The sequence below is a fragment of the Pseudorca crassidens genome, chromosome 8 (genome assembly GCF_039906515.1).
Source record: "Pseudorca crassidens isolate mPseCra1 chromosome 8, mPseCra1.hap1, whole genome shotgun sequence".
NCBI classification, from domain to species: domain Eukaryota; kingdom Metazoa; phylum Chordata; class Mammalia; order Artiodactyla; family Delphinidae; genus Pseudorca; species Pseudorca crassidens.
Genome location: NC_090303.1, coordinates 106,041,102 through 106,068,380, shown reverse-complemented (window position 1 = coordinate 106,068,380; position 27,279 = coordinate 106,041,102). Strand labels below are relative to the sequence as shown.

General features: G+C 53.0%; 1 protein-coding gene across 2 annotated transcripts in view; it reads left to right on the top strand.

Moving 5' to 3' along the window:
• PTPRN2 (protein tyrosine phosphatase receptor type N2) overlaps window positions 1-27,279 on the top strand; it is a 690,682-nt gene that overhangs the window by 596,402 nt on the left and 67,001 nt on the right. For both annotated transcript variants that reach the window (XM_067747597.1, XM_067747596.1), the window contains one exon: window positions 4,579-4,773. In XM_067747597.1, the coding sequence (XP_067603698.1) occupies window positions 4,579-4,773 (195 nt within the window). The remainder of the gene's footprint in view (window positions 1-4,578; window positions 4,774-27,279) is intronic.

Below are 27,279 nucleotides of genomic sequence, written 5' to 3'. Positions count from 1 at the left end.
GCAATAGTGCAGAGCATGGACAAAATATAGAATTTCTGTTATTAATTTAGAAGCTATAATCAACATAAAGGACTAATTTAAAGGCCATGCAGTGACTCCCCCAGAGATTTCTGCTTCTCTTTGCATCGTGCCTGCCTCTCTGGGGACACCTAGAGAGTCCTGTGACAGCGCGAGGAGGGTGACATGGCAGGAGGTAGGGGAGGATGCGTGTCCAGACGTGAGAGCTCAGGGCTCGGGGTCAGGCGGCGGCCACAGGGACACGGAGGGACTCTGCCTGGGACCAAGCAGAACAAGCCATGATTGAAGATTCAGCTGAGCCCCTTCCTCAGGCAGCAGGACTGGTGTGTCTCCTCCTGGGGGGCGTGATCACCAGACTGGCTCTCAGACTGAACCACTTTCGAGTGATCCCTGTTTCTGTCACAAACAGATAGGTCTGGCCTTCTTGTGTTAAGCTCAAGGGCAGCAGTGGAGGTGGACCTTGCCACCTTGCGGTCCAGGCGTGTGCGTGGCCTGGCTCCCCCAGCCCTGTCGTTCTGAAGCCAGTGGCAGCTCTGGCCCTGCTCTGGCTCCCCAACTGCCGCTCGTGCAACAGCCTAATCTGAGCCAGACGTCGTTCAACCTGTGTCTCAGGTCAGGACGATGTGGCTCGGACCCCGGCCTCGTGGAGGGCGGCAGGCAGACCCCCGTGGGCGAGCTGAGCTGCAGGCTGAAGGGACCAGGAAAACTTCAGCCACAGCCACGAGCCACGCTGCCTCAGGCGCGGTGCAGGGAGATGCCACCCGCAGGTGAACGGTTCCCTCCGAGGTGTCCAGAGCCCATCAGCGCAGGTGGGCCTTGGGCCACACACACACGGCTTGCTTCCAGCATCTTAATTCCAGAAACCCAAGCACACTAACGGGGGCAAAGCGAAGGTGCGGGACGGGGGCACCAGCACTGCCGCCCCAGGGGTGACATGGGACGGTCCCGTCCCCCTGCTCCCCGACCTGCAGCCCCACCCACGGGGAAGCTCTTGAAGCCCAGCGGGCCCTAACCGCCCACATCCCAGCCTCCAGAGCTGTTTTTGTCCCTCCGGGTCCCCGCCCACGGCTCCACGCTGACCGGGGCTCCCGTCCTGACGCCTCCCTACCCCTTGTCACCGCTCAGCTCTGCTGGCCTGTGAGCCCCCGGAAGTCGGGCCCTGGTTGCATCTGGCCGGCGTACCCGGCATCCAGCGCAGTGTTGGACGCGTGGTTTGCTGAGGAGGTTAGCGACGAGGGCTGACAGTCACCCAGACACGTCTGCCGAGAGCTGCCAGGTTGGTGCCTCTCTGAGGCCCAGAGAGGCTTGGTGGTTTGCCCAAGGTCACACAGCCAGTAACAGCTGCAGCCGGGACTCAGGGTCAGGCATCGCCAAGACTCCAGGATGTGAGCATATGGGAGTCTCCCGGAAGCTAAGAAAGAATCGACGTGAAATGTGTTACCTTCTCATTGCAGCCTCTGGAGGAACAGGTGCACCCTGGGCCAGGTTCTAGGAGGACCTGCCTCGCAGCCTGGGTGGCCTGGTGGGCGTGTCCCGGGCAGTTTTTTGGAGGCAGGGCCTCCCCTAATGTCTCCTCACGGCCCTCGGAACACACCTCCGCTGGTGGCTCATGGGAGGTTGGGGCACGGGGGCTGCTGTGCCCCAGGTGTGTCACACCCCCTCCCACCCAGCCACCGGGGCTGGGCAGGACCCCCCCCAGGCCTCCCAGGAGCAGTGCTTCCACCGCGGGGGTCCCACCACCGCCTGACCCTTCCAGAGACCCTGGCTTCACCACCTCTCAGGTAGTCCAGAGGTAGAAACGGGACTACGGTCGGTTGGAGGTCAGGCGCCCCACCTCAGCAGGTGCACCTATTTTTATTTGCAGATGGAAGCACGTGGTGAAGGCCTGACGCACGCCCCCACCCCCGGGGTCCCTGCGCAGCCCGGGAACCTCCCCTGTGCACAGGCAAAGCACCGTCACCCGGGCTGCCAGCCTCCGGGCTCCTCTCTCCAGTCCAGGCCCCGACGTCCTGCATTGTTTGCTGTTGGAAATGGGGGTGACGGGTTTTTCTTGGATCTTTGCTGCAGCTTTTATTTTTAAAAAACAAAGACCCACAAGGGGAATCCTCTCTCAGCAGCAGCGGGAAGAGTGCTGGGCCTGAGTCACAGGTTCAGTCCCCGGGCACCACCGGGCGCCTGTGAGGCCTTCACCGAGCCTGCAAGTCAGTCCTGATCGTCTACCAGGTGAGGAGGCCTGAGCGGACGCTCTGTGGGCACCTCCACCTCGAAAATTCCTGCTTCCTTTAGAAATATCTTTGAACTCGCCAAGCCGTCGAGAATTTGTTCTGGTTTAAAGAATCATTCTTACCTTCACTGCACCAGTACCTCCACCGTTGCACTGATTGACCATGGGACCTCGTGGCAGGCACCGCACCGGGCATCTCACACACATGAACCCTTTTCATCTTCTGTGCTGTCCTGTTCCTTCCATTTTTAAGTGACAGCACTCAGGCTTGGGGGCCTTGAGCGCCTGACCCAGGTTCACCCCGCCCAGGGCACTCCACTCTCCACGGGGACCGGAGAGGGATGGGGATCCAGGCCTGGCCGTCACTCTTCATCCCTGGCACCTCCACGGGCAGACACCCAGCTGCTCCAATGTTTCGCTTTTCAGAAGGTGAATCGCAGACATCTCACATCTTCACCAGAGAAGCCGGTTCTTGGAGGACGTTTTCTGAGCTCTCTCAGCCTGAGCTCTTCGGGCCTGTTCTTCTGGGTGAACTAAAGGAAACCACAGAAATTACTGCAGAAGCATTTTTTGGTGGGCACTCCCAGAATCAAGTGATGTTCCACATGCGGAAGCGGGAATCAGTGAGACGCGGACTTGGTTCCTAGTGTCATCTGCCTTATTACAATCACCCGACGTGTCTGGGTTTCTTTTTGTTTTTAAGACTCTGAGGAAACGTGGGTGGAATTTCAAACATTTGTTGTTTAGAAGCCGTGTGAAATTCCTGAGCCCTGGGCAGGGAGACCCCACCCTCACCGCTGGCCCTGTTTTCTTCTAGTTCGTCTCTTCCGCCGCCTCCTCCAGGTGCCCACACTGATCCCCGTCGCCAGGTGCTCTAGCGGGGCTGGGGGTTCACATCCAGCCGGCCCCCCTCAAAGTGCCTGAGCCGTCCTCCGACCTGGGGAGGAGCCGGCGCCGCGTCCCCGGGGAGAGCGAGACCTCAGCGGCCTCACGACGACCCTTAGTGCCCAGTAAGCGGCAGCCGCGTGAGAGGACAGGAAGCGGGGACCAGCCCGTGGCCAAGGCCGTGCCCGCAGGAGTTGAGAGGCCTGTGGCACGCGGCGCTGGTTGGGCGAGCGGGCTGCGGCCCCCTGATGGCACCAGGTGAAAAGCAAGGGGCGTGTGGGGCCTCAGACCTCCAACGAGTCCTTTCGCCCCTGAGCAAGCTTTCAACTCTTGGGCTCAGATGCTCAAACTTCTTGACGTCGTTTTGTTCGACGGCTTGGGTGACGGTGACGTGTTCACTGGGCAGAGGCTGGGAGTCCCCGAATCGTGACTGTTGAATTCTCCCCAGGGCGCTTGGTCGCTCAGAAGTGGGGGGAGCAGGGCGCCCGGCTGAGTCTCCCGGGGGCTGCGTGGCGGCCGAGACCCGAGTCTGGCGGCTGCAGGGCCACAGGCACGGAGGGGCCTCCCCGGCCAGCTGGTCACGCGTCCCTGTACGAGGCAGCCCGAGACTCCGTACTGACCCAGCCGAGCTCTGTCGGGTGGGGGGCTCGTCCATCAGCGCGAGCCCCGTGTCTGGTGTCCGCGCAGGGGGCCGCGTTCCCCATCCGCCCGGCACTTTCCCTGTCGTCTGCGCTTCTCTGGATTCCCTCCCGTGTGGGCTTTCCAGTCGGAGCGATGTTTTGAGAACAAGGAGAACCAAACAGAGGGTTTTTTCTGCAAACATCCTGAGCCTGGTGCCCTTTTCTGTATTTCAGTCCACAGTGTAAACTCCCTTCCCTCCCGCCTGGGCCCACGTTCTGATAAGGAAGGGGCCTGAGTTAGTGCACGTGACACGCCATTCTGAGGGTCCAGGGAGGCCGGAGTTGGCCCAGCGGCCCCTTCTGAATCTGTGCGTGTCTATCTGTGTGTGTCTGTGTATCTGTTTATGTCTGTGTGTGTCTATGTGTGTCTCTGTGTACGTGTGTATGTATCTGCGTGTGTCTGTAGCGTATCTATCTGTGTGTCTCCGTGTGGCGTGTATGTATCTGTGTGTTTCTATGTGTGTATATCTGTGTGTGTCTATAGCGTATCTATCTGTGTGTCTCCGTGTGGCGTGTATGTATCTGTGTGTATCTATGTGTGTATATCTGCGTGTGTCTATAGCGTATCTATCTGTGTGTCTCTGTGTGGTGTGTATCTGTGTACATCTGTGTGTATATCTGTGTCGGGTGTGTGTGTGTCTACTGCGTATGTGCCCGTGTGTGTCTCTGTGTGGTGTGTGTACATCTGTGCGTGGTCACGGGTGGATCCCGTCGGCCCTGGCCCTGGGAACGCAGGTAGGGAGGCTCTGACCGGCGCCCGCTGTCTTGCAGGAGCTGTGCCGGCAGCGCATGGCCGCGCGCCCGTCCGAGCGCCCGGAGACCGCGCACACGTCCCGCGTCAGCAGCGTGTCCTCCCAGTTCAGTGACGGGCCGATGCCCAGCCCCTCCGCGCGGGGCAGCACCTCGTCCTGGTCGGAGGAGCCCGTGCAGCCCAACATGGACATCTCCACCGGCCACATGGTCCTGGTAAGGCCTGCACCCTCTGCGCGGGGTTGGGAGGGAGTGCCTGTGAGAGGCTTGGGGGCCCAGCTCCCTAGCATGCGGCCCGAGGCGGCAGGAGGAGGGCACCCCATGTCCAGCCCCTCTGCCCAGGGCCCCCCGAGGGAGCGTCGTCCCGGCTCTGCACAGAACCCTCGGCCCCCACCCTGGAAATGCGCACGGGTGAGCGCCGGCCGTGTGCACCCGACCCCAGACGCAGTCCTCCCCTCCCCCCAGCCCCAGCTCACTGAGCAGCCTTCGGTGAACGCATGTCGCTCACAGGCTGCTTCTCGTTAAAAGTGACGCGGGCGGGGTCAGCTGCCTCGTACGCCCTTCAGAGGCCCTGTCCGGTGCAGAAGCCTCCCTGGCAGGGAGCCCCCTCCCCGGGATGAACCCGCCCCCTGCCCATCCTGGAGCACGTGGTGCGTGATTACTGCCCAAGTTTTATTAAGAGGGTTTGTTCACAACTCAGCGCTTCTTGCTGTGTGGACGAGTGCTGATGGCTGCGTGGACACCGCCCTCCCAGGTCTCCAGGCCACAGGCCTCTCTCTCCCCGTTCAGTTACCGTCACACTGGCCGTAGTCTCTCCTACTGGGGATGGGGCTTCGGGTGACGAAGGGCAGAGCCTGAGTCACTAACCCCCGGAGCATCCGGGCTCTCGTGGGTCAGGGGAGAGTTTCCTCTGCACAGCTAACTTCCCAGGAAGGGGAAGGGACTGGGAAGGCCAGTGTCTTGGTCCCTTCTGGCGGCTTGAACAGACACTTAATTAACTCTCTGTCTGGAGGCTGGAAGGCTAAGATGGAGGCCCAGCGGGTCTGGGTTCTGGTGGGAGCCCAAGTCCTGGCTCACAGACGGCAGCTTCTCGCCACATCCTCACGTGTGGGAGGGGCAGCGAGCTCTGTGGGGTCTCATTAGGGCACTGACCCCGTCATGAGGGCCCTACCTCGTGACACCATCACCTTGGGGGTTAGGATTCCACACGAGAATGTGGGAGGACACAGACAGTCACCCCAGAGCAGCTCGGAAACCACGTTGGCACTGAAGAGCCTCAGTGTGGAGCCTGGAGGTGGGTCTGGGGACGCCCCCAGGACGTTGGGGGGTGGAGACGCCCACTCCTGGGATGTCTGATCCGGGGGCGGGAGGCACAGGTGCCAGACGTGGGGACTGAGGGGCACCTCAGAGCAGAGATAACAGACGAGGGAAGCCGGAGTCGAGGTTCAGCGCGGCCGATCAGTGCGGCTGAGCTGATGCCTCCCTCTGCCTCCTCCCCACGCGGACGTGGACGGAGGGCCCGGGCTGGGAGCACACGGCGCTCCCACGGCTCCACCGTGGTCGCGCGTGGCTGGGCCTGAGTCCCAGGGTTCGCGGTTTCTGGAGGAGACGGCGCATCGCTCAGGTCGCAGACGTGTGCTGCCGTCCTACTGTGCACCCACAGCCAGGAACTCGGAAGGCACCTCTTCTCCGGACAAATAACAGTTATGTTAGTTTAGAGCTGACGTTTTAGAGAACGTTTCAACGTGCGTCGCTTTTAGAAAAGGAAACTCCACCAGTCATTCAGATTTCTAATGAGATCCGGTTTTGGGGCCAGCACACGGCCAGGAGCGTTTGACAGGTTGGTGGCGGCGAGATGCGTCTCGAGAGCCTTCATCACATTCTGGTGTCTTCCTATGTCAAGACGACTGAGCTACAGCTCGACGGTATCTCACCTCCAAACGGGACGCGAACACATTGTCGTTTTCGTAGTAAACTGTGTTTTGTGGTACCCGTGTGGGATGGCAGATGTGACAGGGAGCCTGGTGGTGGCCTCTCAGCTGAAGTCCCCACACTACAGAGCTGACCCGCCGTCCGCAGGCCACCCCGCGGCCGAGCCTAACGCGAGGCGTCCCCCGGGCGATGGCGGCGACGGTTTCCAAACCCCCGTCCACCGCCGACCAACCCAGAAACCTGAGGGCGTTTGGCCGCCCGGACTCAAGGCTGCTTCTCGTTAACCGACCGACGCTTCATTTGAATTGGGGTCACCGGCTACTCCTCCCGGCTCTGAGTGGGGAGCAGGTGCCGGGCACCGGGGAGGGGGTCCAGCCCAGCCACGGGGACCCCACCGTGCACGCCCCAGCGTCCGGCCCTCACGCCCCAGCCCTGTTTTCTGCCCTCTCACCCACTTACAGAGGGGTTTTCTCGGCCCCACCGTGGTCTTCGGCCCCCCCGTACGGGACCCCGAGGTGTGGAGACATGGCAGAAGGGAGCCCCGCTTGGCATTTTTACACCTTCTCATCCACGAAAGCAAGTAAAATGGCTCGTCTTTTAGGCTCCGAAACTGCTGCCCTTTCTCACGGGAAAGGCCATGGGACACATTCAACCAGACCAGAGCCACGTTCACAGGGCCTGTCTTGTCACTGGCACGTGGATGCTGGCTTCCCATCTGCAAGGGCTGCAGCGAAGCCGCCTGTGCCGGACGTCAGGACACACGGGAGCCCCGACCTCCCGACTCATGAAGGCCACAGGGAGACCGGCGTGTGGTGCTCAGCCATCCGGCCCTCCGTCAGGACCGTCCCGGTCATCAGACAGCCGCCAAGGCCGTCTCCCTGAAGCACGCGCTGAGGTCTCAGAGGCCCGACATAAGTTATGCAAAGTCCAGGCAGGTCCCAGGAACCTGCCGTCCCTGATGCTTAACTGCTCTCGTGAACGTGACACAGATGTGACATTTCAAATTAAAGACGTGGTGGAACCAACCGCCAAGCTACTCACGTTTGGACAACTGGGTGGAAGCGAGGAGTAGCTCAGAGGCCAGTGTGCAGAACTGGAACGTTCTCCTCGGCAGAGGATGGAGGTGCCTTGGAGGAACGAGCGGCGTAGGAAGCCGAGAAGCCAGATACTGACCTGTCGCTGGAGGGCTGTCGGGGGCTGGCCTGGGAGGCGCCCTGAGCCCCGAGCGCCTTCCCCTGCTCGCTGTCGCTCCGCCCACTGCAGTGTCATGTTGGTGTACGTGCTGTGGCTTCGCGCTGGGAGCCGTGGTTCAGGACTCTCGGAACAGACGCTTCTCCTAGGGGTGAGCAGAATTCGCCCTCCCCTGGAAAGGAGGCAGGGCTTTCCGTGGAAGAACGAAGGTCTCCGGCTGGCGGGAGGTCGCAGGCCGCTGTGCAGATGACAAAGCCACTGCCGCCAGCCCAGCTGCTCCGGGCGGTCTTCACGGCGGTGGAGGCCGGGCGTAGCTGAACCGCAGGGAGGGACCTAATTACCGCTGAGCCAGGGATCCCAGCAGGTGGACGAGACACAGAGGAAGCGGCCAGGGAAGCAGGTGTTGACTGAGGCCTAGAGGCACTGAGGTCTCAGGGACACGCGTGTCGGCCGGTGCCGGGAAGTGGGGAGGGGGAGGTCCTGGCAGCTGCCCGGTGGACACGTGGGAAGGGGCAGGGCCGGCCGTCGAGAGCCCCTCCTCCCAGGAGCCACGTCCTCCTGCCGAGACCAGCACGGCCTCCGAGCTGCCAGGGCCCAAGGGGTCGGTCTGGAGATGGGAGCATGCCGCTGACGGCACGGACGCTGCGGCCCAGAAACCGGGGTGAAGCTGGAAGCTCAGCGGTTTCCTGGTCCCACGTCCCTGACAAATCCTTCGACCTCCGTTTTCTCATCCCCAGGACGGGCTTAGTAATAGCGCCTCCTTCGAGATCCCTGTGAGGGTTAAACGAGACAGAGTGTGAGATGCTGCATCTGTGGAACCTACAGTTGTAATGATGAAGGCTGAAAGGATCGTGGCAAAAAAATGGAACCAGTTCTCCTTTGATGAGACTAAGGGGAAAAGGGCCTCCACAGGGAAAATGGCACATGCCCTGGAAACTGCAGCCCCGGGCACACGGTGACGGTGCTTTGGGGGCATTTGCAAGCCCAGGAAGGGGGTGCCCGGGAGGCTGTGCCTGACAGGCTCCCCGAGCCATGCGGCGCCCAGGCCTGGGGCGAGGCAGGAGCCCCCGGACGTTTGCAGAAGGAACGACGTCACCGGGAGAGGAGGGAGACGGGAAGGGAAACACCCTCAGCTGTGAACCTGGTCGGCTTCTGAAGACACGTTTTCCAAGGCAACGTGGCCAGGCCTGACCAGGCTCAGAGCAGAGCTCTGGAAACAGGTGGCCTCGTTCCAGGGACTCCATGGAATTATTGTCAACATCGTGCTTTACATAAGCTGAGTGGTGGGACTCAGCTTCATGAGAACTGCCGTCCGTCCTTTTGAAAGGTAAAGGATCACGTTTGAACCTGTCCTTCGAAAAGACCTGCTTCCGGAGCACGTTTGTTTCCAGAGGCTGGCGTGGCAGCACGGCAGCGTTGTGGGTGGTGGCAAGAGCAGGTGTCCGTCCTGGTTCCTGGTTCCTCGGAAGCCAGCCGCTGGTCACAGGGGCAGTGCACGGCACGCAGCTGTGTAGACGGAGGGGCCACGCCTTCATCCAAGTTGAAGGCGAGGGTGTGGACTGGATCTTGCAAAGTACGATACAACAGGAATGAGCGTCACGGAGCGTTTATGTAACAGCACTGTCCTGAGAAACCATGAGGTAGGAACTGGTTTCAGCCCATTTCACAGACGAAGACAAGAAAACCAAGAGCAGTGATGTAAACACCTGAAAAATGGGAAGTTACCACGTTGCAAAATGTGACCAAGCCGCCCATCGTCACAGAAGGGAGGAAACTTACGGAAGCAGAAGGGTTTGGTGACAGACAGCTGCCCTGGACCTGCGAGGGGTGAAGGATGCTGTGTCCACAAAGGAGACAGGCTACCTCCGACCTCACAGCCCAACCCGCAGGGCTCGTGGCCTCTCCACGGTGTCCGCCTCCTGCGCTCCTTGATCGGTGGACATTTGCACCGGGTGGACGCTCTCGTTCTATCTGGCGTCAGCCTCCTTAGCTGGTACTTTTATACCCATGGGTATAGTAAGTTAAATGCTCAACCAGGAAGCAACGTGTCTCCCCAGAGGCCGAGGGTCTGTTTCCGGGGGGGCGACCCCGTTTTCTTCGTCTTTAAATTCAGCACCTATATTCCTCAGAGTGTCGCCCAGCGTCCTTGCCGTGCACCCTGGTCCTGCTCTGTGACCCGAATGTGCGTCTGAGACTCAGCTGGCCGCTGTCCTCGTGGTGAGGGTGTCGGGGCCACCGAGAAGTTGACGCAGTGGCCGGGCTTCCTCCGGCCATGTGCCTGCTCGAGGGTGTCAGGTCCAGCTGAGACGGGGACCCACGTCCAGGCACCCGGAGCTCTGAGGCCGTGGCTCCCGCCCGCGGTGCTGCTCTCCGTGGTCTGCGCTTGGAGGAGTGCAAACTCGCATGGAAGCTGTTTCCTGCCACGTGAACCCTGCCTGAGGCTGAGACAGAAGCCGTCCTGGGAGTAAAATGGCTCAAATGCATCAAACGCTATGCTCTCGGCCGCCAGCCCTCCCAGAACTTTGGGGATGGCCGTGGGAAACCTTACAGGCCAGCCACACAGGGCATGTGGTCAGAGGTCCAGGGCTGCACTGACTGTCCAGAGCAGGGAGACGGGGCAGGAGGTGATGGAGTCAAGGCCAGAGGAAGGTGCGTCCGCTCGGGTGGGCTGCTGGCGGGGTCGTGCGGTGAACCCGAGTCCCACTCCCGTAGAATTGATCTGACCCCCGGCGGCGGCCTCGGCAGGCCTCGGGCAGGCCCTAACCCAGAGCTCCCGCGTCGGGGGGGCTTTTCTAGAGGCCCCGTGTCGTGCGTTTCCTCACCCCGGGCACTACGTCTGCAACCCGGAAACACCTGCCCTCGAGGTGAGCTTGGGGGCCAGAACCGCTCGGCACCCACTTCCGACTCTGCTGACGGCCCCCCAGGTTCCAGGAGGACCCAGCTACTCAGACAGGACAGTTGCGCGTGTGTGTGTGTGTGTGTGGTGCCCAGCGTGTGCCTGGCACACAGCAGGCGTTTAATCAGTCCTCGGGACCCTTCCTCTGCCTCCTTGGAGTTCTCGGGTGGCCGCCCATCTTCATCGTCACGGGAGGGTAGTCATCCAGCAATCCCCAAATCGAGAGCAGCAACTAGCTCTGCATCCTGCATCTTCGTAAACCAAGTTTACAGTGACCTACATTGACCATTCTCTCAGCATTTTCCTGTCGTTTGAGTCCCAGCCACCCAGGTTCCAGGACTGTGTTTTGTGTTTGTGTTCATGGAAACATTTTAATAACGACTTGCACAGCTGGTGGGAAGGTAGGCCGTGGAGAGCTTGTCCTCCGTCCATGTGACGACTTCTGGGATCCCAGCCCCCCCCGACAGGCAACACTGTCACCGGGAACCACACACTGTCCCTCACGCGACGCTGTGTCTAGGACACAGCTCCACGTGAGTGTGTGTGACTCTGCTCATCTTAACGGTCTATATTATTCTGTTGTTCAACGTGCAGTCACTTATTTATCGTATGGTAGTAAAGGTCATGTAGGCAATTTTCAAACGTGGCCACCGCAGCATCACAGCAAGTGTAAAAATAGCTGTGGGCTGAATTTCTGGAAGAACCTAGGTCTTGAGAGGCATTTCCAAGCTTCCCGCCAGAACGTTTGACTAATCGATGCTCCCACCAGCTGTGCAGAAAATGGCCCTGTACCCCCAGACCCTCCTGAGGCCCGGGTACTGGCCAGCTTTGATCTTCCACTGGTGAGTGGAAACGCCATTTCAGAGTAGTTTAGTTTACATTTCTCTAGCCGTGTGTGACTTGTCATAATTTGGGGAGCCATTTATTGTTCCTTCCAGGAATGGTTTTTGAAGTGTCCCGCGGGGACGCCCACCCCGGGGGTAGGATTCTCCGTGTTACACGGCACCAACCACGGATGCCAGCGCGAGTTTACTAACTTGGTGTCGGAATGAAACTAGTTCACTCTTGTCTGTCTTCCGTGCCCATTTATTAGTCCACACGTGAGAGTCAGCCGTGGACTCGGAGAGCTGACCTGCAGCCCCTCCTGAGGGCCCTGGCCGCTGGGGTGCAGCCTGTGTTGCGGGGCTGTGATCGTGTCTGCTGCCCACACTCGGCCGGCCCCTCGGCACCAGGGCTCCTCTGGCATCTGCCACGTCAGTGACTCTTGACAGTTTGGTGTTGACACAAGGCAGCGAGTACCGTTTCCACTGCCCAGTCTTGGGGGGTGCGGAACTACTTATTATATTTTTGGTGAGGGATGTAACTTGCCGTGTTATTTTTAAAAATCTGATTTATCGTTTAAAGTGCTAGAATGATGCTAGAATGGTTTCCTTGCACGTTAGACCTTCTGCTGGTGAGAAGATAGGGTCAGATAGAGTGGGATCAAGCATCCGGTTGGTATTTGTTGAATTAGATGGAATAACCAAACACTAGACTTGGTAGCAAGTCTGTGAGTTAATGTTTCTGAGGGGAAACAATTGAAACTGGTGTCCGAATAGCACTTGGAAAGTGTCCGTTCATACATATGGACAAGGAACGCTTCCGGAGTGCGCGGTGGCCCACGGGGACCCCTCAGGTAAACCCGATGGGACGCCCAGGAAAGAGGCTGCGTTCTTCCAGCCCCTCGGGCTCCTGGGAACTGAGTGAGAGCAGTTACCAGTGCAGACCCAGGGCAGATGATCTGGTCGTTCCTGCACAGACTCGTGCGTAGAATGGATAGTATATAACACGTAGCTTTTGGAATTGCGCTGAAGCACAGGCGTTTCACCAGTAATTCATCCATGGGCCACTTCTGCTCACCTTTCCACACGTGGCTCTGGCGCAGCTCTTGGACGCAGGGGGTTTTCAGTAGAAGTTTCCTGAGTGCCTGAGTGAAGTCGATGGTCGGCGTGTTACCCCTGAGGAGTTTTCAATCTACTTGAAACGAGGAGGGGGGCGTGGCTAGAACACACTAGACTCAGCGAAGTGCCAATCACGTTCCTTTGCTGGGAGACGTCTCCATCCTGGGGCTCCTGGTCGGGGAGGAGCAGCTGTCCTGGGGCGGGCAGGAGACAGCAGGAAAGGTCACGGCGCCTCCAGGAACCCTGATTCCGCTCACAGGGTGAGAGTCTGTGGGAGAAACAGGACATGCACGCAGCCTCGAGTGGCTGTGACCCTGGGCCAGACGTTGGGTGGCTGGAGCGCCAGCATGAGGGGCTGTGTTCCATCCGTGTGTGGCCACTGCGGCTTCTTGAACGAGAAAAGTGGCACCTGGTTATTCGTTTGTTCACTTACTCGAGTGCGTCTGCCAGAGGGTGAGGGCATTGGTGGCAGACAAGCAGGAACTGAGTGGGTCGCGACCACTGTCCTCTGATGTTTTCTCTTCCGGAGTCAGAGGGGAGGGACCCAGAGACACTGATGAAAGGTGGTCCCAGATGCACAGGCTGCTCCCCAGGGTGCCACCTGGGGCGGCTCAAAACCGTCCCCTCGGGCTTCCCCACCATAGAGCATGACGGCTTACAAAGCCCACGTGATCGTACGGTTGTTGGGGAAAGAGAGTCGCTCAGGATCTTCAGTGCTGTCCAGACGTCCTCAGAACTAGAGATGCTGGAGGTGAGGTGCCGGTATCACGGTGTGCCTGTGGCCTCGTTTCCTAACCACTGCTGGGGTGACAGCGCTGGCCTTATCCCCTCTTTCCCCTCTACCGGCTCAGCAGTTATAATTTAATAACTGTCCTGATCATTTTGCCGAGCATAGCTCTGCCCTGCTCCCAAGTAAACTCAGAATCTCTGACTCTGAACCCGGCATCTCCCTCTGACACACGTATTGTCATTGCCCGGTATTTTAGTTTCACCTTAACATTTATACCCTTAAATTAACCATTTTTCTTACTGATTTGCATAGTCAGCACTTGTTCAGATTGACTGTTATTTTTTTTCATCACCGTCACGCCTTACTTCTCAGTTCTTTGTTTTGATTAAAATCTCCTCTTTTCCAAAACTATATCCTTCTTTCAGTCTTTTAATAGGAAAGTCTCCCTGTCTTTGTCTGAAAATGTCTTTAATTCGTCCTCACACTTGCATGATAGATTAGACAAGATCAAATTCTAGTTAATTTCTCTCACGACTTTAAAAATCCTGTTTTCTTGCCTTTGACGCCGTAGCTGTTGAAAAGGCTGTTCGTTGCTGGTCCAGGGGCTGCTCCTCCGTGGGTCCTCTTACTTCTTCCTGACTTCTACACCTCCGCTGTTCTGGAACTTCTTTGTGCCTTGCCTTGGTGTGGACCTATTTTACTCTGTGTGGGTTTTTTGCGGGCGGGGAGGGGTTGATTTTCAGTTCGTTTTGTTTTTGGCTCAGGACTTAACTATGATTCCCGAATCAGAGAATTGCTATCTTCCATCAATTCTAGAAAATGACAGACCATTTACAGTTTAAATTTGACTGTCTTCCATTCCCTCCGTTCTCTCCTCCAGTAGAGAATGCTGGGCGTTTTTACTCTGCCTTCCCTATTTTCTCTCTTCATCCCTCTGCCCTGCGTTGCAGCGAATTTCCTCAGACAGACCTGTCATCCAGTACGCCTGCTTCTCTTCGGCGGGGTCTAGTCTACTGTGTAATCCATCCACTGTGTCTGTAATCTCCAGGAGGACATTTTTCATTTGCAGCTGTTCTGTTCCTCTTTTTTAAATGTCTGCTATGTTGTTCTTGTCTTATCTTGTCAATCCTCCTTTAACATCTTCAGTTCCTAGAAATGTCCATTTGGTTGTTTCCATCTAATACTTCTGTTTTCTTAGTTCCTGTGACTCGAAAGCTGCTCGTGGGTATGTTTGCCGTCTGGTGGGTTCTGTAGTGTCGGATTATAAGCTCCTCGTGAGTGGGGCTCTATCTCTCGGAATTTTGTGTTAACCTCAAAAGAGAGGTTTTGAGATTGATATTCTAGCCACCCCAGGCTGACATGAAACCAGGACGATCTTTACATCAATTCCCCACTCAGAGATTCGCAGATGATGTATCTATTGTAAATTTGACCCTCGGTCCCAGGGGAGGCCCAGGGTCCAAAAGTCTTCCCATCTTGAATCCACGTGGAGACAGGTAAGCTTTCTTGCGGCCTGAACAAATGTTTCCACTGACGGCGTGGTCTTCTGAGGGTCCTGGATCGTGTGTGGTCTCACATCCAGCCCCCTGACTCCTGCATGCCAGATTTCCCTAAGGCCCCACGTGGACAGGGGAAGCGCAGACCCCCAGGGCTGAGGTACAGGAAATCGTTTAGCCCTGCCCCTCCCCCTCCCTCAAAGGCTTGAGTGACTTCAGGTCACGTGCCTCCCTCTTCATGTAGATTCCTGGGGATTTCCCTTAATTTTGTGAAAGGCAGACCATGCCATTTACACAGCGTCTCTAGACATCTTATAGAGGAGGCCCTTCAGTTTACCCGGTTCTTCTTGTCTCCGGGAACGTGAGACTCATCGCAGGTTAAACACAGTGCAGATGCTGCTACCAGTTAATTTCATGTCCCCTTGACAGTCATATCTAAGACCCAACTTCATGTTCTGCATAATAAAGAAAGACACCTCAAGGTGGGTCCCTGTGATCAAAGAGAGTGGTCAGCCACCTCGTTCAGGCCGGTTCCCACACTTCCCTTTTGTACGTGGGCAAAGGGGTCACCTTGCTTCTGGAGGTGCCTGTGCACCCGAGTGTGCAGCATAAGCTGTCTGTGGATGTGCACTGACAGGCACCTTGGTCAGCGGGCAGGTGGGCAGGTGAGTGGAGCCCGAATGCTAGGGGCTGGTAGCCATGGAGAGATTCCAGTGGTGCGTGTTCCGCAGTGATGCTCAAGGCAGCTGTCAGGAGGGGTGGGTACCAGTTCTGTAGCTGGAACGGAAGAGCAAGATGGGTGACAGCTGCTAATCCTCCCGCTTCACCCATCAAACCTGGAGAACTCGTGGGCGTGTAACTTGGGCAGCACACAGTATGATTGGCAGCTGAACTGGGGAGAGATGAAAAATACATTTGATAGTCTTATCTCTTAACTTTTCACCCTAAAAAGTGAAAATAATTTTTGATAGATCAACTCTTCTCTCTTCTACTTTGAACTCCCCATTTCGAAGCAATTGCGCAAAGAACGCTTGTCAGCCAGCTCCTGGCTGTTGTGGCTGACTGTTGAATCTTCATTTTCCCTTTTTCTTCACTGTATTTTAGCTGTTTCACTGCTGGTTGGAAGGGCTGGGAAAAGAGAGGAGATGGACATCTAGGCTTCGTTCCCTTTTAACGGTTTTGCTTGGTGAAGAGAAGATAAATTTGTGTGTCTTGTATGAGCTTTTCCTGTTTGGTGCCATTTCTATTCCCCCATTCTCGTCTTACTGCTCACGAGCATGTAGCCTGTTAGTTTTAGGAAATTAAAAACCAAACATTCTACTTCCAAAGGGCACTTTTAGAACGTCTGCAAATATTTTCCAGTAATGTGCTGTAGAATCCAGAATTTCCCGTATGGATATGGAAGAGAAAATCCGTGCCTGTGTTGCTGTCCTAGGTAACCTTTACCGCACTCGCTGGAATTCTTTGTTCTTCCTCAAAACTTCATCAGAAAATCATAATGAGTACATCATCGGTACAGAACAGAAAAGGCTGCTGCTAAGAAAAGACCTACTGCTTTGTGGTGCGCGAGATGCTGTCTGTGTGTTGCTAGGCAACCATCCCTCCTCCTTCCTCTTCCTGAAAGGTTTCCCTGTTAAACCGCTGTCGTCATCTTTCGACTGAAAATTGTCTCCTCTGGGCTTTTTCGTGTCAGTTGGGTGATAGTGAAGGTGTTGGGTCTTAGAGAGGATCTGCTCTTATAATTGTGACTTGGAATTGGCTGCTAGAATTTTGTAGGTGACCATCTGGTTGGGGAGGCATGGGTGGATGGCCCTTTAAACACATGGATCTGCTGGTACACACATACAGAAACATTATTCAAAACTGCTTTTCAAGAAGATCTTAAGGAAACACTGCCCAATGTTTCACTGAACGACAGTGAAAATGTAAATGATTTCTTCATCACTCAGCTTCTTGTCTGGGGTGGTTACCCATCAGGTACCACTCCTCCCCCACATGCTAGAGGTAGCAGGGAGGTCGATTTGGAGGTTCTTTTGTCTCCTACAGTTTGTTTCTGTATTAGAAGATCTTTGAGGGTTGGTGATCTTAAAACTGCCTTATCGTGATTCTTTTTTCCTCTTATTTCCTGTCAACTCTGGAATCTAAGGTTGGTTTCCAGCTGCATTTTGAACATTAATGGGATTTCTGAATAACTCATGGCTGAAAGGATTTTTCATATGTCAAAAAGACATGATGGAGGTTGGAATCAAATTCTTATTTCCTCATTGAATAAAGACTTTTTATTAATCTATATTAATAAAAATGTGTTGTAAAACTAATATTTGCAAATTCATTTTTACATACTGTCTGACTAATTTATAAAAAGGAAACAGAAACGTAGCTTTAGCCAGAGAGTTTACTTTTCTAGTTAAACTATTCTGATTTCTCTTCCACATCAAAGTCTCAGAAACATTAACTTTTCTTTGTAAAGGTTAACATTGGCTTCTGCACTAAACCATCTATGGACGAACTTTGATTATCCAAAGAAGAGAGGATTTAATTATTGTTAAACACAGAGGTTCACAATGGATGAGAAATGATTTAGGAGAGTTTAATCTAGTCAGAATGATTGGGGTTTATCTCTTCCTCTTTCTTGCAGTTTCTTCTCAGTTTTCCAGTGTTTTCTGTGTATCTATGAAGACGAGTACATCGTTGGTAGGAATAAGACAACTTAATAGTAATTTTTTGTTGGATAAACAGCTATTTCAGCCGTTTAAAACGCCATGGATAGACATCTTAAACTGCTAGAAGGCAGAAATTAGTAGAAATGTCACAAACTTGAACGAATTTTTCTTTCGACTTGTGTTAATGGAAGTAGCTGCAGCCTGGCAGACTGATGCTTAAAATCACCACATTATCAGTTGTGAGGGTTTTTTTTTTTTTTTTTTTTTACTGTTTTAGACCAAAAGTACAAAAAGAAGAGACGCACACAAAAGATATTTGGTAAAGGCAGGTGGTCTGGATGAATAATGTTTCTTTCATTAACATGTTTCCCATATTAACTGTATAATTAACTGTACATGGCCAAGGGAGGCTATGGAAATTGCATTTTGAGATGTATCAAAGCTGCCTTATGCTTCAGATTTCCATGCAATTTACCATTAATGAATCCAGAGATGGGAGCCTCGAATCTATAATTATTACTTACTATTTGAATGACAAGCAAAGAATTTTATCAGCAGAGTTTTAAATGAAATGGGATTAGCCGCTAATGTTGAAATGGTTCATCTTATGAAAATAATTTTGAAGAAAATGTTTTAGTGGCAAGAGAGGTCTGAGGAAAGCATTTGCCGTTAAAATAGCCATTTTCCGATACTCCACATGAATGTGTCCACGTTTGACAGCAGGGTGCAAATATTTTTGAAAGCGAATGAATATTTTATAGGCTCCAGAGCTGCTCGTGCATCCCAGGAATAGATTATGCAATATCCCCAAACATCCTGGCGAAGGTGAGAGGGTTGGTAAGGTAGCCAGAGAAAACAGCGAGGCAGAAAAAAGACAATCTATGAGAGTATTCTGCAAGAGGTTAAAATTTGTTTAATAGCGTAGAAGTCTGCCTTTCCCCCTGCTGAGTGCTCATTCGATTTAAGATTGTAAACAGTAAATATTCTTGAGGAAAACTGTAAAACGAAGCCCTGAGACCCGTTTTTCCAAAAGGGTTTCATTGGCAGGGCCTCCGTGGTTCCATGTCTTTCAAGGTGACCCTGGTGGTCACTTACGCCCACATGTCCGCCGTGCAGCCTTGGCCTTGGCTCCGGGGCTGAGTCAGAGGCTGCGGGAGCTGAGCCTCTTCTCCAGGCAGGCTTCAGTGGGTGGCGCACCCTTCATCCATCCGGGAAGCGTTTCTTGAGCACCTAGGCCGTGCCAGGCTCTGCACCAGATGCTGGAGAGGCCATAAGGGGTAAAACAACGGGCGCACTGTCAGCGCCTGGAAACGCATCTTACCTTTATTTCTTTGTCCTGGTTTTTCCCACTGAGTTGATGGCAGGGACTATAATACCCAGTTTATAGCGTCACCCAGTTAGAGCCCGGTGTCCTGTGAACAGGAGAAAAGCAGTGTTCAGATCTCCAGAAGCTCTGGAAGGCTGGTCTGGCAGGGACGTCGCTTTTAGGGCCTGGGGCGGATCCCACGCGTGCTCTGGGCTCACGGTCCTGCTGGAGCCCCACGCAGGCTGGAGAGAGCAGCTGGGCGCGAGCTCCGGGTGGTTCTCTGGGAGCGCTGGGCTCCCTCCCACGCGGCACCCAAGGGGAGCGAGCAGCAGATGACACTGTACAGGTGTGCGCTCTTGTCGTGCCTTAAAAGTCCTCGTTTTCTCAAACCTAGGATCATCTTGGTTTCATCTGAATATGTCTGAACGCGCTGGGCCTATGTTACTCCAATGTGCGACTCTCTCAGAGGCTGTTTTTTTGTCATCTGGGAACCAGTCCATGATTGCTGTGGGAATTGAATACGTGGAACCCAGGTGATCTGAAAGAGCTGATCAGTATTTCCCACCCACCGGGGAGAATTTGCTCCCAGGACTGTGACTGGTTACTTCGTGCTTCTGACGTGGCTGTGTTTGTGTTTGGAGATGCACACGTGCTCGCACACCTTTGTATTTCAATAGTTGCCTTATTTGTCTAAGTAGATCTGAATATTCCACATTGCTTTAGTTGTTCGCTTGAGTTTACACGTTAGGTTTGGGTTGAGCTACTGGCTGGTAGTTCTCTGTGGTACTTTGGGCAAACTGATCTTCAATGAGATTTTGTAGAACAGCTAAGATAAAAACGAGTCTCATCAAATATCGGAACATTTCATCCAGGCAACAAAGCATGAAGATTGTTAGAAATATCAGGGTTGTTGATGGAATTTTCAGATTTCTACCCAGATTTTTGACTTCTGGTGAATTTAAGCTGCGACCTTGTTTCTGAGGTGAAGCCTTTCCTCATTGTGCTTGTGTGAGGGGTCGGGGGTTTAGACAATTGCTAAGTTTGCAGACGTTTAGGAGGTTAAGGAATCAGGCTGGATAACGAAATGCACAGGATCTGTATTAAACCAACTCAAATCCTCTAATTTGCTCCGTTAGTAAATCCTGGTAGTTCTGCCTGCACTGTTGTCCCCCAGGTCCCAGCCCCTGAGCTCCCTTGCGGGAACGTCCAGCTGGCGTCTTCAGTCCCTGCCCGGAGCTGGCGTGACCTTTTCAAAGCATCTTTATCGTCACGTGCCTCTTCTGCGTGAAGCTCCCCGCGGGCTTCTCGTTGCTCTTGAAATAAGCCTCACAGCCCTCCCTGTATGAAAGCCACCCCGGCTTTCAAGCTCCCTTGGCCCAGGCCACCCTGGCCTCCTCTCTGATTCACAACTGCTGGACCCATTCCCCCCCAGGACCTTCTCTCTCCTGGAACACACCCACCGTCCTCTGCGCCTCCGGGCCCTTCCCATCTCTCAGGAGGGACCTCCCTTCCTGGACTCCTCAACCACCCTCCACCCCAGTCGCCTTTACATTGTTGTTTTACACCCTCTTACCACTTACTGTTGTCTGAAGTTATCTTTCTGTTTAGCTACTGGTATGTGGTCTGTTCTCCAGCCAAAGCATCAGCCCCATGAGGACAGTGTTTCCGACCAGCTGCCTGCTGGATCCTCAGAACATACGACATCCCCAGCTCATACGATATGCTTTTGATGAAGTTAGTTGAATGAACAAATAAATGGCCAAACCCACCAACAAATGAGCGGGAGCCTGAAATAATACTGCAACTCTTAACTCTCTCTTCCGAATTAGAGGCGGAATCCTGGTTTCACTCATAATGCCAGGCAAACCTCTTTTGTCTTCCGTTTAAATATAAATAGCTGTACATTTATGGAAATAGGGTATAAGTCTCTTAATTATTTTCCATTGCTTATAAGTATTCACCTTTATATTTTGCCTATGTTCATATAACCTTAATTTTTAAGATGTTAACTAAGATAATAAGGTTCATCAAATTGCTCATTTAAAATTCTTTGAGCTTCTTGAAAATGACAGCCCGAAAGTACGAAGTGAAGTTATTGTTGTCGTTACTATTATCACGTGGCTTCTCTCTCAGCATTTCTGCAGAAGACCTTTGTCACCCTCTCCTATGCACACACCCGAAATTATATCGCACTGAAGTACCCAGCATGAAACAAGCTCTCAGTAGTATAAAAGAACGAGCCTTTCCCTTATTTAGGAAGAGGAGGTGGTAAGGACAAAATTACTTATTTTTTAAAGTTTACTAATTAGAACATTTCTGGAACAGAATGTGTCCATTATTAACACTTTCCACCAGGGTTTCAGTTGTGAGTCTTCATAAAATTGTGATTTTCCTTTTCCATAAATCTATAAATTAAGTCGAGTGCCGGTCACAAAGAGATCTGATGGGCACGTGATTTAGTGCACGAGGGCCTTTGAGAGCGTCTCTCACAGGCACAGCCCTCCACGGAGACGACCTGGAGGGTAGGCTCAGGGGTTCCTGACCCCAGGAAACACCCTGCAGGTCATTCAGAAAACTGTCTCTTACAATCGGTATGCTTTCTCACAGGCTGGACTCTTCTAGACTTAGAATACCAAAACTCAAAATCATTATAATAAAAATATAGTAATTGAAGATTCCAATTAGTTAAGCTCTACAAAATAGAGATTTAACTCGTTTTCATGTCCTCTTAACTCACTGCTCTGCGAGGAGTTGCCTTTTCCTTCTCTTCACTCTTCCAAAAGCACGTGGGGTGCATGCACCCCGTCTCAGTGCCACATAGGAGCAAGGAACTTGTTCTCGGGGAAACCGTCCCAGCAGTACTTTGTAAAAACACGTGGTGTTCTCTAAGGCAGGGGTCCCCAACCCGTGGGCCACAGACCAGTACCAGTCCGTGGCTTGTCAGGGGCTGGGGCCGCACAGCAGGAGGTGAGCGGCGGGCAAGTGAGCGAAGCTGCATCTGTATTTACAGCCGCTCCCCATCGCTCGCATGACCACCTGAGCTCCACCTGCTGTCAGATCAGCGGCGGCACTAGACTCGCATAGGAGCGTGGACCCTACTGTGAACTGCGTGCGCGGGGCATCTAGGCTGCACGCTCCTCACGAGAGTCCAGTGCGTGATGATCTGAGGTGGAGCTGAGGTGGTGACGCTGGCGCTGGGGAGCGGCAAATGCAGACCATCGTTAGCAGAGAGGTTTGACTGCGCAGAGACCATAATAAATCAGCTGCTTGCAGACTCGTATCAAAGCCCTATCAGTGAGTGGCAAGTGAAAACAAGCTCAGGGCTCCCACAGATCCTGCATGAAGGTGAGTGGTATAATTATTTCATCATATGTTACAATGTAATAATACTAGAAATAAAGCGCACAATAAATGTTATGCCCCTAACCCCATCCGTGGAAAAATCGTCTTCCACGAAACTGGTCCCTGGTGCCAAAAAGGTTGGGGACCGCTGCTTTAAAGCTTTTATTGGTTTTCTTAGCTCTTCCACATATTTTATTTTTCAACTAGAAAAAGGATTTTAAACAAAACAAGATGATCCACGGTTCACAGCCTCCAAACCAGCGCAGCGTATTCTGTTTCTCCTTCTATGCTGCTTCTCTGTCCTGGGGTTTTCCTGCTCACTGTCTCCGCCTAAAATGAGTGTTAAGCTGGGGACTTACTCTTAAAGGCTTTGCATTTGGAAGCATATGAACTTTTCTCCACTATTTTAACAATTTAAAATCTCTATCACTGCACAGCCCGCTTGGTTACCACACAAAGAACGGGAGCACGTTTCTAAATCACACTGAGGCAGCGTGAGAACAGTTTTCAGGGGTCGCTGGGCCCGCAAAGATCCTAGGCGGTCTTCAAAACAGCTCAGCTTGAGAAACAGAGCTTTCGGGGGAAGGATTTGGAAGAAACGGCATTGATTCCCATTTATCAGCGAAGCCAATTCTGCTGCCCACGCCCGGGGCTTTTGCTGGTCAATTTCATCTGTTTCTAACCACGTCCCAATTCACTAGGATAAGGGAAGCGAGTTGCCCACTGCAAGTTCACGTGGGAGTGTTTCCTCCTCAAAAGCAAATTTCCGCGGAGGTGATACCTAAAATGTAATAAAAAGAGAAAAGGCCGCGTGAAGGTCTTTCATTTACTCTTTCTGATTCCTTTGCTCCCGTTCGTGCTCCTTTAGGCTTAGCACACGTGACCCAGAGGCTGGATTCCAAACAGTGCTGACTTCTCCCACGTGACCCCACGCTGCCAACGCAGGACCGTGCGCTGAGCTGGCCTGGTCTGGGTCTGCGTGTTTTCCTTTTTTTTTTTTTTTTTTTTGCGTTACGCGGGCCTCTCACTGTTGTGGCCTCTCCCGTTGCGGAGCACAGGCTCCGGACGCGCAGGCTCAGCGGCCATGGCTCACGGGCCCAGCCACTCTGCGGCATGTGGGATCCTCCCGGACCGGGGCTCGAACCCGTGTCCCCTGCATTGGCAGGCGGACTCTCAACCACTGCGCCACCAGGGAAGCCCTCCCTCTTTTTTTTTTTTTTAATGTGATGTGTGCATAGCTGCTCTGCATCTTAAGTTCCTCGTTTGAAGGCGATAAAGCGGTGCGTGTTTAACTATCCGGTGAGACCAGGAGCCCCACGACAGGTGAGACGTTGGGCAGGTTGGGCAGGTGTGAGAACAGAGGGTGAGTCACCGGGGGCGGAGCTTCACTTGTTATTTTTATTGCAGTCAGATGGTGTTTCGAATACAATTGTATGGTTTGTGATTCCATTTCAAGCAAATCTTTCCTAAGCTAAGAAACAGCAAAACTACCCTCTGATCATTTAACCGTATCTGTCCTTCCTTGAGCTTGAACGGACTACTTTGAATTTCTAATTCCAAATATCTTAGCCTGCCTGATGCATAATATTAATAAATAACATTTAAAATGTGCCAGATGCAGCAATCTAGAGACAACCAAAATACCTTTTTCATCGAGCAGTTTGCTCTTCCCGCGTCTCTGTGTCCATATGTGCTAAGCCCAGACAATTAACCCCATCTAATTTCTCCTTTCATCTTTTCATATTTTTTGCTTGGAATTTAAATGTCTTACTTTTGGCATTCAAACATGTAGCATAAACATTTCCCTTCAATGTATTAATGAAGACGGGTGACAATGATTATTTTTAAAGGAAAAAAGGTCATCGTCTCCCCAGATGGCAGCAGAATCAGCTTACTGGTGCTTTTAAAAGCATTCATCTAACTCTGCCTGACTTTGAAACACCAGCCTATGGTCCCCTCACAAGGAAAGGAAACGTAAATGGCTGTATTCTTACTCCAACAAAAGGTCTGATTGTTGTAATAGGCACCCAACCCGAGAAGGGAATAGAGACAACGCTTTCCTAATAATAATTGGATCTTCCAAAAACCCACCTTCCTTTACTACACCTGCTCCTCAGAGGAAGAAGCTTGTTCCTGGCAGCATCATTGTGAAATGAACTTTCACTGGGACAGTTTCTACTTGTTTCACGTCTGAAGACTCACAAAGCAACAGAAGTCTCCCAAGATCTGTGCGGACACGGTTTGATGCCGACATTACTGGTTTCCAGCTGTATTGAGCAGTGCGACGTGGTTCCAACTGGATCTTAGTTTGCTTGTTTTCAGCAATGGTCCACCATCCTTATGAGTTCTAGTATTTTGTGTTAAAAGGTTATTTTCATTATTCTCTTTAATAAGTCCTCTTGCCCCTCCCAGTATGTCACCCTCTCGTTGGTAAGAGATGCCAGCATACATCATTTCTGTGCCCTTTAACAGAGCTAAAACCGTGTGGTCCACCCGGGCTCTCGCGGCCGCCCCCACGTGGGTTTGGTTGAGCACTTTGGCAGCCGGGATCCCAGCTCTGCGGGCTGGATTCAGACGAACTTGCACAGCTCTCCAGACCCATCCTCCCAGCATTCGGAGGCGGACAGCAGCACGCCTGTCCTGCAGCACGGAGGCGGCCAGGGGGGCCGCGGAGCCAGGTGCCCTCAGCTGTTCTTAGAGCAATCATGGCCCGAAGCCCTTGTTACATGTGGTGAAATAGAAGATTTTAGTAAGTGGGATTCTTTCCTTGTGACCCTGAAAACTGATCCTTGATGTTGACGCTAGTAAAATGGTGCCTGTGAAACAGTCCAGATCCCGACATGATCTGAGGTGCCAGGGCAGAGCCCCACACGGCATCACGAGCTCTTTCCACACCAGAAATCAGCAGCTCAGCTTCACGTCCATCATCTCCTAAACTGGCATTTCCAGTGACTCCTCGAGACTGGTCAGGAAACGCCTCCCTATTAAACCAGCGATGAGAAGCACGTAGAAGGGACGAGCTCCAGGGCCGGATCCGCGAGATCCACGCGGTGAGGAAACTGCGGGCTTGTGAGAAGGACCACTGTCCCTTGTGGATCAGAAGCAGTGTTGCAACCACAAGCTATGTACTTAGTGGCATTGCTTCTCATCGCTTTAATAGTACCCAGCAAGCTTGACCACACCGACAGCAACGTCTGTCCACGGCGACGCCCCTCAAGTTCTCCACTCAAGCTGCGGACTTAACGCATCACATTTCATCAGATAATGGTTTTCATTAGATAATGGTCAATGTCCCCAGAGCCGTGTAGTCACAGAATACAGAAGAGACATTACGAGGTTTTCTAGTGAGAATCACCATCCCTTCCATCCGTGTATACTCTATAGTTGCAAAGCATAGTTGATACATGGACTCAGTCAAGCGCCAGAACCACCTTAGAAATACGTGCTATGATTCCCGGTTTTATGCAGCAGTAAATTAAGGGTCAGTGAGGTTAGACGGTCTGCCCAAAAAGTCGTCGTGTGGGCACCAGACCTCTTTGTTTATCACACTGTTAAGTCTTTCAGAATCAAGCCGAACGCCTTCTCCATTTATTAGAGTTGCCTTCCTATTGGAGAAGCTCCCTCAGGCACTCACAGAGACTCTGTGAGTGATGGGTGAAATTAACCTCCCAAAGACACAAAGTGCTCCTGTGATTAACAAAACTCTGTTGTGCTCCACAACCCAGATTCCATATTCCTAGGAATTGCTTTCTTGACCTGAAGATGCTGACAATTTGATCAGAAGACAGTGCAGAATATATCTGAGTGATAATAACAAATTGTGGACACAAGTCTCCACCTTATAATGGCAGTAACACTTTTGTTCCACAAGTTCTGGGATTCTGTGTAAAATGATTCCAGTGAACCTGGAAGCCAGTGGTTTGTTCAACACGTGAGAGCATTTCCTGAAAAGTCATCAGGTGGTACGTGGTCCCCCTGCCCCAGAAACTGTTGGTCATTTTCCTACCCAAACCGTCGAATTGTGTGGGCTAGAAAAGGGGATGTGAGCTGCGGAGCTGGGAGGATGAAGTCGGAGATGAGAGGCAGATTAAAGAGGAAAACCCTAGACTGAGTCAACAGCTCATAAAATGGGTCTTGTGAAAGCTGACGCGATCCTCAAGGGGCAAGAAACTCAGAAGAAATGCAGGTCCATCTTCAGCCTGTTGTAAATGATGGTGTTGTGTGGTCGGGGGTCACGAGGTCAGTGTCAGCCGGTTCGGCTACAAACTTGGAAAACCCATATTCTGAGACCTCGGGATATGGGGATTATCTTTATGCAAGTACATCAAACCTAGGCCCTTGAAAAGTATCGCAATTCAAGAAGGTTTTAGAAACCTTTGCACTCAGGGCTCATCTGGAATTAGCTCGAGTGAAATTCCCCTGACGGGCTCCAGGAGCATGGAAACAACAACGCTGTGTCCTTCCAGCCGAGAACCCTTGCAGTCCCCACCACCGTCACCCAGAATCTAGCTGAGTGGAGTGAGTAACTCTTCAACATTAAAGACTGACTTACTTCCAGACGTTCTTTAAGAACCAGGGTAGCTGTCATAGCTCATCTGTATAAGCTCTTCAACTTGAACCAACTGGTGCGGAGCCCTGACTCCACTTGACAGAGGTCTTCTGCATGGACACGGCGGGGGATCCCCTTCACCTGGCTGGCCCCCCGCTACAGTGCTGGCGATTCGTCCTGCTCTGCCCTGTGTATCCCAGAGCTTCCTCTGTGCAGGCTGACGATGTTGGTATAAGACGGGTCCCTAACCCCCAGGAGCTCACGACCCATGGGGAAGACAGGCTTCTTACACTAGTGACAGTGCATGGAACGTCCCCAGTGAGGGCCACTCGTTGAGGGCACAGGAGTCCACAGAAGCGTCTCAGGGAGACAGCGCCAGACCTGGACCCTGAGGATGGTTAAGACCAAAACGGAGGAGAGTCTGGGAGAAGCGCTTTCTGACCTGGGGCTGCACCTCCAGGTCTGTGAGACCGCCGCGACCTTGGGGCTGTCACTGGAACATCAGGACTTGGAGCCACCCGTCGACATGAATTGTGAAGCTGTTTGTTGGCTAACGCAGAAAGGAGGAAAGCAGCAGGAAGTATTTAATGAAACGTTCCGAAGTCCTTTAGTACTTGTGGGGGCAGTTCTTCCAAGTTTCAGAAGATTCATTGGCAAACTTTTTGGCATGCCAGCCA